The sequence below is a fragment of the Drosophila bipectinata genome, chromosome XL (genome assembly GCF_030179905.1).
Source record: "Drosophila bipectinata strain 14024-0381.07 chromosome XL, DbipHiC1v2, whole genome shotgun sequence".
Taxonomy (NCBI): domain Eukaryota; kingdom Metazoa; phylum Arthropoda; class Insecta; order Diptera; family Drosophilidae; genus Drosophila; species Drosophila bipectinata.
The window spans coordinates 2,915,071-2,924,473 of NC_091734.1; the positions used below are offsets into that span (position 1 = coordinate 2,915,071).

At 45.5% G+C, this 9,403-nt stretch overlaps 3 protein-coding genes across 3 annotated transcripts; all 3 read right to left on the bottom strand.

The window, feature by feature from the left end:
• Positions 1–2,201: 2,201 nt before the first annotated feature.
• LOC108120481 (vanin-like protein 3) lies at positions 2,202–3,945 on the bottom strand. Its single transcript, XM_017234181.3, has 2 exons — positions 3,255–3,945; positions 2,202–3,192 (listed from the first exon to the last, which is right to left on the bottom strand). The coding sequence occupies exons 1-2, from the start codon at positions 3,925–3,927 to the stop codon at positions 2,306–2,308; spliced, it is 1,560 nt and encodes a 519-aa protein (XP_017089670.2). The 5' UTR covers positions 3,928–3,945; the 3' UTR covers positions 2,202–2,305.
• Positions 3,946–4,140: 195 nt separating this feature from the next.
• LOC108120479 (vanin-like protein 1) lies at positions 4,141–6,446 on the bottom strand. The gene is made up of 4 exons (XM_017234176.3): positions 6,280–6,446; positions 5,508–6,147; positions 4,576–5,305; positions 4,141–4,515 (listed from the first exon to the last, which is right to left on the bottom strand). Exons 1-4 carry the CDS (start codon positions 6,343–6,345, stop codon positions 4,287–4,289), a joined length of 1,665 nt encoding a protein of 554 aa, XP_017089665.2. The 5' UTR covers positions 6,346–6,446; the 3' UTR covers positions 4,141–4,286.
• Positions 6,447–7,341: 895 nt separating this feature from the next.
• On the bottom strand, positions 7,342–9,158 carry LOC108120472 (vanin-like protein 1). Its single transcript, XM_017234169.2, has 4 exons — positions 9,087–9,158; positions 8,402–9,029; positions 7,627–8,347; positions 7,342–7,567 (listed from the first exon to the last, which is right to left on the bottom strand). Exons 1-4 carry the CDS (start codon positions 9,156–9,158, stop codon positions 7,342–7,344), a joined length of 1,647 nt encoding a protein of 548 aa, XP_017089658.2.
• Between the last annotated feature and the right edge of the window lie 245 nt (positions 9,159–9,403).

Consider the following 9,403-nt stretch of genomic DNA (forward strand, 5'->3'; position numbering starts at 1 on the left):
ATCCTGAGACAAAATATTTTTTAGATTTTTTGTCCATTTTTCCTGATGGGACCCCTAGGAAATGGGGTTTTCCCCTATAGGGTCCACGGTGATGGCTATATCTTCCCCAATTCTAATCCGATTCTTAAGCGGAGTACCTTACTCGATTTCTATATCGATTTGCCACCATTCTGCATCAAAATCCTGAGACAAAATATTTTTTAGATTTTTTGTCCATTTTTCCTGATGGGACCCCTAGGAAATGGGGTTTTCCCCTATAGGGTCCACGGCGATGGCTATATCTTCCCCAATTCTCATCCGATTCTCAAGCGGAGTACCTTACTCGATTTCTGAGTCGATTCTCCACCATTCTGCATCAAAATCCTGAGACAAAATATTTTTTAGATTTTTTGTCCATTTTTCCTGATGGGACCCCTAGGAAATGGGGGTTTTCCCTGTAGGGTCCACGGTGATGGCTATATCTTCCCCAATTCTCATCCGATTCTCAAGCGGAATACCTTAAACGATTTCTATATCGATTTGCCACCATTCTGCATCAAAATCCTGAGACAAAATATTTTTTAGATTTTTTGTCCATTTTTCCTGATGGGACCCCTAGGAAATGGGGTTTTCCCCTATAGGGTCCACGGTGATGGCTATATCTTCCCCAATTCTAATCCGATTCTCAAGCGGAGTACCTTAATCGATTTCTATATCGATTTGCCACCATTCTGCATCAAAATCCTGAGACAAAATATTTTTTAGATTTTTTGTCCATTTTTCCTGATGGGACCCCTAGGAAATGGGGTTTTCCCCTATAGGGTCCACGGCGATGGCTATATCTTCCCCAATTCTCATCCGATTCTCAAGCGGAGTACCTTACTCGATTTCTATATCGATTTGCCACCATTCTGCATCAAAATCCTGAGACAAAATATTTTTTAGATTTTTTGTCCATTTTTCCTGATGGGACCCCTAGGAAATGGGGTGTTCCCCTATAGGGTCCACAGTGATGGCTATATCTTCCCCAATTCTCATCCGATTCTCAAGCGGAGTACCTTAAACGATTTCTGAGTCGATTCTCCACCATTCTGCATCAAAATCCTGAGACAAAATATTTTTTAGATTTTTTGTCCATTTTTCCTGATGGGACCCCTAGGAAATGGGGTTTTCCCCTATAGGGTCCACGGCGATAGCTATATCTTCCCCAATTCTCATCCGATTCTCAAGCGGAGTACCTTAAACGATTTCTATATCGATTTGCCACCATTCTGCATCAAATTCCTGAGACAAAATATTTTTTAGATTTTTTGTCCATTTTTCCTGATGGCACCCCTAGGAAATGGGGGTTTTCCCTGTAGGGTCCACGGTGATGGCTATATCTTCCCCAATTCTCATCCGATTCTCAAGCGGAATACCTTAAACGATTTCTATATCGATTTGCCACCATTCTGCATCAAAATCCTGAGACAAAATATTTTTTAGATTTTTTGTCCATTTTTCCTGATGGGACCCCTAGGAAATGGGGTTTTCCCCTATAGGGTCCACGGCGATAGCTATATCTTCCCCAATTCTAATCCGATTCTCAAGCGGAGTACCTTAATCGATTTCTATATCGATTTGCCACCATTCTGCATCAAAATCCTGAGACAAAATATTTTTTAGATTTTTTGTCCATTTTTCCTGATGGGACCCCTAGGAAATGGGGTTTTCCCCTATAGGGTCCACGGGGATGGCTATATCTTCCCCAATTCTCATCCGATTCTCAAGCGGAGTACCTTAAACGATTTCTATATCGATTTGCCACCATTCTGCATCAAAATCCTGAGACAAAATATTTTTTAGATTTTTTGTCCATTTTTCGTGATGGGACCCCTAGGAAATGGGGTTTTCCCCTATAGGGTCCACGGCGATAGCTATATCTTCCCCAATTCTAATCCGATTCTCAAGCGGAGTACCTTAATCGATTTCTATATCGATTTGCCACCATTCTGCATCAAAATCCTGAGACAAAATATTTTTTAGATTTTTTGTCCATTTTTCCTGATGTGACCCCTGAAAATGGGGTTTTGCCGTATAGGGGCCACGGGGGTGGCTATATTTTGGCCAATTCTCATCCGATTCTAAAGCGGAGTACCTTAAAAGGTTTCTGGATCGATTTTCTATCTTTCTGCATCAAAATCCTGAGACGAAATATGTTTTAGATTTTATTAATTATTTATTAATAAGAGTATTTATTTATTTAATTGTTTTTTAAAACTTTTTTTTAAATTAATACCTCAAGTTGCTGTTAAAATTTTAAAATAATTTAAAATCAAGTATCGAATCAGTTAAGATACACCCTAATAGTCAGTAAAAGGACCAGTAAAACAGACAAAAGGACTCCCGATCCATTTCCAAGGGCATTTCCGCCACCTCCTGCATTTTCATCAAAATAATTCCCATAAATGGCAAACGTCATTAGCTCTCCTCGAGGCTCTTTCAGTTCCATCCTCACCAGCGTCACATTATGCTGCTCCTCGGACAGAACCCAGGACAACTGACTCGGCTGCAGGGGATAGAAAGTGGAGGAGCTCAGAGTGCTGGGCGAGATCAGGCGCCTGGGACGACGAACGAACTCGCCCTCGATGAGGAGTTTCGTGAACTGCAAGCCTTGTGTCATCTGGACTATATTATCCCCGGAATCCAAAAGGCCACAACTCCCGACATCGCCATTCCGGCAGGCGAAGAGTCCACAAAGTCGGATCGAGCTGTACTGCTCCTCCTCGTACCTCCTCCTACCCACCCAGACGCCCATTCGGTAACTGTAGCCCGGAATCGATCCATTCGTAGTCCAATCGATCTCGAATCGACAACAGAGATCATCCTGACAAATCCTTTTCTTAACAGAACTTCCTTCAATCATCGGCAACTCCCAGGTGCTGAACATTTTCACATCCGGTTGCTGTAGAAGCTTTAGGCGAACGGATGTTATGGCTTCCGGCTGCAAAGGCTCCTCCTCTTGGGGCAGGAGATCATCCGGGTTGATGGGTAGCCGTGCCAGTAGCAATTTCCTCTGACCCTCATCGCTATCCGTGATTAGGAGTTGGGCCACGGCACCTTGGACTCCGGCATAGATGCCACTGCCACTGATTCCGGCCTGGGGAAGACTGCCACCGGCTGCCAGGAGATTCACCTTGTTGGCCCAGGCCCAGCCCTGTTGAAATTGTACGGCTTTTGGGGAGAAAATAATAAAAGTTAAGGATGGATTCTAAGAGAAGACCTGCAGACCTCACCCGTCAGAAAAGGCAGCTCCGAGTTGAACATTTTGGTGACAATCACATGCCGGACACCCAACCCTTCCACCAGCTCCTGGGCCGGAGAATAGAAGAGCATGTCAAAGCACACGAAATGGCCAAAGGTTACGTTGAAATCCGTATGGAAAGTGGCCAGCTCCGGACTCTCAGTGCGACTGGTTTGGGACTCCAGGTAGAGGTTCCACTTGCGATAACGCGAGACCACAGCACCGTTCCGGTCGAAGACAACGTTCGTATTGTAGACGGCATATCCGGAGGCGCTACCTTCGTCCGGAGCCTTCTCCTTTACATTGACCACCAGGTAGGTGTGGAATTCTTGAGCAGCACAGGCCAGTCGTCGCAGGAACGGAGCTATCTCTGGGTCGTCCTGGGAGGACTCGTCGCACAAACTCTGGTCCGTGGAGGCCGGCACTGCCGTCAGCTGGAGGACAGTGTTGAGAGTGGCCTCCGGAAAGACGAGAATGTCAGTGGTGCCATTGCCGGCGGCTATGAGCTGCAGGTAGCCCTCCAGATTCTCGGCCAGCAGTTGCTCCGAGCTGCCGCCCACAATGGAGGGTCGGAACTCCACAACGCCGGCGGTGTAGAAATCCAAACCGGCAACCAGAGACGAGAGGGCCACAACGGGGAGGAGCCACAAAAAGCCGAAAGCCATGGCGTTGTTCACTCGATGACGATTGGAAACAGACTGATTGGAACCGGTTGGGTCTCTGTGGGGAGTGGGTTCTCTCTGGACTTTAAAATAATCTCAAATACATTTCCAAAACAAACAGATTTCTCTATCTAATCGGCTGATCGGTAATCAGTGTCTCGCCGCATTGGGATTTGCTTGTGGAATTTTTTTACCTTAATTTTTAATCAGGTTCCCCGAAGTAGGCACACTTTTAGGCTTTAATCTTAATTAAGTAATATATTTACAAAAAAAAATAATATATAGTAGACATTAAGGTTAGAGACATACGATCTGAATAGTATTATTAAGACCAGAATTATCAGAAATATAGTTGAAGAACCTCAGTTCCTTGACCAGGTCAGTGCCAGGATAGCCAAGACAACGAAAAGCCCACTCCCAAGGACCTCCCTACGACTGGAACCACTCTTGTAGCCGCAGGTTACTTGCTGCTCTTCGCTGCCTACTCCAAAAGTGCACTCATTGTCGTAATAATTTCCATAAACAGCAAAGGTGAGGAGGTTGCTCACCTCCTGGGAGTCCTTCAGGGCAAATCTGACCTCGTACTGGTAGCTAAGGATCAAAAAAAGGATATAAAAAACCTGAAATACTACTCTTAATCTTATTACTAACCTCTCTTCTGAAGCCTTCTCCTGAGACCACTCGAACTGGCTCGGTTCCAGGGGCATCAGGTTGTCCTGGAGCGATTGAGGAATCAGCAGAAACTCCCGTGATTCTGGGTAGGTCGTCCCGATCTCCAGGCGGGTGAAGGTCACCTGTGGCTCTTGCAGCTCCCCGGAGATGGGCAGCAGCTGACCACAATCGTCTATTGTAGGACCAGTGCAGGTGAACAGTCCACAATTCCGGATGTAATTGGCATCCACCCGCTGCTCGTTTCGCCAGCCATCGTAAGTGCCCAGTCGGTAGCTGTAGTAGCTGGAGCTATCTCCAGTTCCTTCCAGGAAACGCCATGATATGTTAAAGTCACAACAGAAGCTGCCCTGGCAGAGAGTCCTGCTGAGATTGCCAGTCTCCCCGCTGCCAAGCTCCACCACCTCCGTCTCGTAGTTCTCCAGATAGTCACGCTTCATGAAGTAGCTGGAGCTTTCGGCCACCTGCCGGGATGTACTGCCCCCAAGATCCCTCTTCATTCGCTTCTGGAGGGACCTGCTCTTCGTGAACTTAGGTACCTGGGCCACATAAATGGTCCGCTCGCCGGAGTCCTGTCTCATCACGCTGGTAAGAGTGCCATTGCGCCCATGGTAGATACCAGAGCCGCTGTTTCCGATGGAAGGACGACTAGCTCCTGCGGCCAGAAGGTTGACATTGTTGCTGTAAGCCCAGCCCTGCTGGATCTGGACGGCTGAAATGACGGTTCGTTATAATTAAGTATTTAATAATAATCCCAAAAGATTATAAATCCCTAAGGGCCCTCGAGGCACTTCATCTGGAGAGCTTGCGAGACATCTAATTTGCAATCACCCGCCCTGATAAGCGCGTCGAACGTGTGTCAATGAACTCCCCCAACCCTAGCCCTTGTCCGACTTATCGGCTGTGGAACTCACCCGTCAGGAAAGGCAGCTGGGAGAACCACATGGCTGGAAAGACGAAGTCCGTGATACCCTGCTCGTTGGCCAGTTGGTGTGCCGGCGTGTAGAATAGGATGTCGAAGCAGATGAAGTGACCGAACGTTACCCCAAAGTCCGTCTCAAAGGTGATCAGCTCCGGCAGGTAAGTGCTGTTCTTGGGCTCACCGTACAGGTGGACCTTTCGGTAACGTGACACCACCACGCCCTCGCGATCGAACACCGCATTGGTGTTGTAAACATTCAGTCCGTTGGAGGCACAGGGTCTGGTGTCCTCTGGAACATCCTCGCACTTTTGCTTCTCCGTGAGGTTGATGACCACGTACTTGCTGGCATTACGGGCGGCACACGAAATGGTGACAAAGAACTCCTCATAGTAAGTGGCATTAGGATCACTTAGACAGGGATTAACCTGCTCGTCGGGATGCGGCACGAATGTGGCTGTACTCCCGCTGTTGAGAGTGCTCTCCGGGAAGACAATGATGTCGGTGGCACTGGCATTCTCCGAATTAATGATCTCCGCATAGGCGGCGGCGTTCTCCGAGGTGGGGGACAGACTGATCGATTGGCGAAATTCCACCACGCCGGCCGTATAGTAGTCAGCCTCGGCCAGAGCCGCCTAAAAACAGACCGAGGAACGTGGACAAAGCTTATCAGACTAATCAATTACTAATTGCCGATTAACTCGAATTATCACGATCGTGGTTGGGACAATCTATAAGTAGTGGAAAGCCCACATTCCCCCACCCACCTGCTGACTCATGTCCGGCAACAGGCAAAATAATATGAGAAGCCACCAAGAAGTATATATCGCCATTTCCAGACCGTGTCCACTAACCAAGCAAGTCTGCTGATGGCAAATGACTTAGTCCAGTCTCTGGAGGCTTGCTGCTTTTATAGAAACCCCATGATATGAGTTTCTTTAGCCTGGAACCGGTTAATCTTATCACCAGAAGCAAAACAAGTCGCTCGCAAATTTTTGTCTGGATTTGGTTCACTTTAGTGATGCTTCAGACTCAAAAAAAAAAGGCTAAAATTAAAGGTTAAATTAAGTTTAATTATTTTTAATAATTTTAAAAGTGGTCGCCCCGAAGGACTAGGACTTTGAAAGACTTGGAGGTTTCTTAAAGTTTGTACTAGGTGTACTTCAATGATGCTGTAGACTCCAAAAAAAGTCTAAAAATAAATTAGTTTAAGTTTAATTAATATTTAATTAAATAATTAATATTTAAAGGCTTGAAAAACATCACTAACTGAATCACTTAATTCTTTGTGAGCTATTCTGGTTGGGTTATTCTGGGAGTCATGTTAGCGGACCGTGAGCATGATTTGTGAATTGGCCGAAATCTTGTACATTGGACTGGTTGTTTTGACCCAACTATTTTTTGTTCGGTCCTCTTATCGCCACGCTCCAGACTATCCAAGTCCGAATTTCTCTGCTGTTCTCTGTACTCCAAATAAATCAATTAATTTCTCTTAATCTGAACTTTAATTCAGTCCCCCGATTCTGTCTCCAAGTATATATTCCATATCTTTATTACAAAACGTGTCCAATATGTCTTGCCCTTTTTGGAGAACCAACTGATTGACATTCTTTATACTTTTATCGCTTTGTCTTTTATGTTTTTATTTTCTGTAGACATTTTTACGATAAGCTGGTTTATTGTTTCATAGAAGCTTATCTCTGAACTTATAAAGTTAACAAAAATTGACAGCTATCTTTTTTTCGACTGTAGCGATTATCTGGTTAACACTTGTTGACAAAATTGTAAAATTCTTCAAACCAAGAATATATATTTTTTATTATTTATTGTCAATACTCTACTAAAGCTACCAGGATAACCAAGGATATCAGTAGCCCTAGACCAACTACCTCCTTTCGACTGGAACCACTCTTGTAGCCGCAGGACACTTGCTCCTCTTCGCTGCCCACTCCATAAGTGCACTCATTATCGTAGTAATTTCCATAAACAGCAAAGCTTAGAAGGTTGCTCACCTCCTGGGAGTCCTTTAGGGCGAATCTGACCTCGTGCTGATAGCTAAGGATCAAAAAAGGATATATTGAACCTGAAATACTACTCATACTCCTATTACTAACCTCTCCTCTGAGGCCTTCTCCTGAGACCACTCGAACTGGCTCGGTTCCAGGGGCATCAGGTTGTCCAGAAGCGACAGGGGAATCAGCAGAAACTCCCGCGACTCCGGAAAGGTAACCCCAATCTCCAACTGGGTGAAGGCTATCCGGGATTGTTGCAACTCCCCGGAGCTAGGAAGTAACTGACCACAATCCTCTATTCCGGAACCAGAGCAGCTAAACAATCCACAGTTCCTTATGTAGTTAGTTTCGGCCACATCCCTTTTCGGCAAACCATCAAAGGCACCTATCCGATAGCTGTAGAAGCTGCCATTCTCCTCCGTCTCCTCCAGAAATCGCCATGAGATATTAAAGTGACAGCAGAAGCTGCCCTGACAGAGAGTCCTGCTGAGATTACCAGGAGAAGGCCCTACTCCAAGCTCAACCACTTCCGATTCGTAGTCCTCCAGTTGGTCCCTCATCAGGCTTATACTGGAACTGGTGGCTACCTGCCTGGGTGCACTTCTTCCTGCCCTCTTGTGGATGCTTCTACTGCTGGAGTATTTGGGAACCTGAGCCACATAGAGCGTCCGCTCGCCGGAGTCCTGTCTCATCACACTGATCAATGTGCCACTCCTTCCATGGTAGATACCCGATCCAGTACTGCCGTCTGATGGAAGACTGGCACCGGCGGCCAGAAGATTCACGTCGTTGGTGTAAGCCCATCCCTGCTGGATCTGGACAGCTAAGGAAGAAAACATCCTGAGAATTAGTTCACCAAATGAATGATTTGTGTTACCTGTGTGGAACGGCAATTGGGAGAACCACATGGATAGGTAAACAAAATCCTTGATGCCTTGTTCCCGGATGAGCTGGTGGGCCGGGTCATAGAAGAGAATGTCATAGCATATGAAGTGCCCAAAGGTGACCCCGAAATCCGTTTCGAAGGTGATAAGCTCCGGCTGGAAAGTGGTGTTCTTCTCCTCGATCCAAAGATGAATCTTTCGGTAACGTGACACCACCACGCCCTGTCGATCGAAAACCACATTGGTGTTGTAGACATTCAGTCCGTTCGAGGCGCAGGGTCTGGTGTCCTCCGGGACATCCTCGCACTTTTGTTTCTCCGTGAGATTGATGACCACGTACTTGCTGGCATTCCGGGCGGCACACGAAATGGTCACCAGGAACTCTTCGTAGAAGGTGGCATTCGGATCACTTAGACAAGGATTAACAAGCTCCTTGGGATCTGGGATGAACGACGTGGAACTTCCATCGTTGAGAGTACTCTCCGGAAATACTATAATATCAGTGGAACTGGCACTTTCAGATTTAATTATTTCCACATAGGCGGCTGTGTTTTCGGACAAGGAGGACTTTTGGAATTCCACCACTCCAGCAGTATAGTAATCCTCCTCCAAAAGATAGGCCTGTGATATGGAAAAAGACTTATAATATTATTTAGTTAATTAAAAATATATACTAACCCCTTGACTCCAACCAGGCCATAGTCCAAATATTAGGTTGACAATTATAAGGCCTCTAGAAATATCCAACATGTTCTCTTGAAGTCTGTTTATTATTAAACTTCTTCCAAAAATTTGGGGGCCTTTATATAAAGAATCCAATCCAATTCAATCTTTCCACAAATTTTATAACCCTCTATTAAAGACAGTTGGTAATATAAATCGAATTTTGATTTATCTTTATTTTTATGCTTTTATGGTTTTTATGTTTATGGCAATCGGCTTGTATTGAACTTTTTGTGATTATTTTAGGAAGTTATAAGATAGTTATATCTTAA

Bases quoted from the DNA above. Each gene is read 5' to 3' on its own strand.
- LOC108120479 (XM_017234176.3), bottom strand. From the start codon at position 6,345: ATGGCGATATATACTTCTTGGTGGCTTCTCATATTATTTTGCCTGTTG. The intron at 5,306-5,507 runs GTGAGTTCCACA...CCGTCATTTCAG, and splicing joins CCAGCTGCCTTTCCTGACGG to CCGTCCAGATCCAGCAGGGC. The intron at 4,516-4,575 runs GTTAGTAATAAG...TTTGATCCTTAG, and splicing joins GAGAAGGCTTCAGAAGAGAG to CTACCAGTACGAGGTCAGAT.
- LOC108120472 (XM_017234169.2), bottom strand. From the start codon at position 9,158: ATGTTGGATATTTCTAGAGGCCTTATAATTGTCAACCTAATATTTGGA. The intron at 9,030-9,086 runs GTTAGTATATAT...TCCATATCACAG, and splicing joins GGCCTGGTTGGAGTCAAGGG to GCCTATCTTTTGGAGGAGGA. The intron at 8,348-8,401 runs GTAACACAAATC...TTTCTTCCTTAG, and splicing joins CCAATTGCCGTTCCACACAG to CTGTCCAGATCCAGCAGGGA.
- LOC108120481 (XM_017234181.3), bottom strand. From the start codon at position 3,927: ATGGCTTTCGGCTTTTTGTGGCTCCTCCCCGTTGTGGCCCTCTCGTCT. The intron at 3,193-3,254 runs GTGAGGTCTGCA...TCTCCCCAAAAG, and splicing joins GGAGCTGCCTTTTCTGACGG to CCGTACAATTTCAACAGGGC.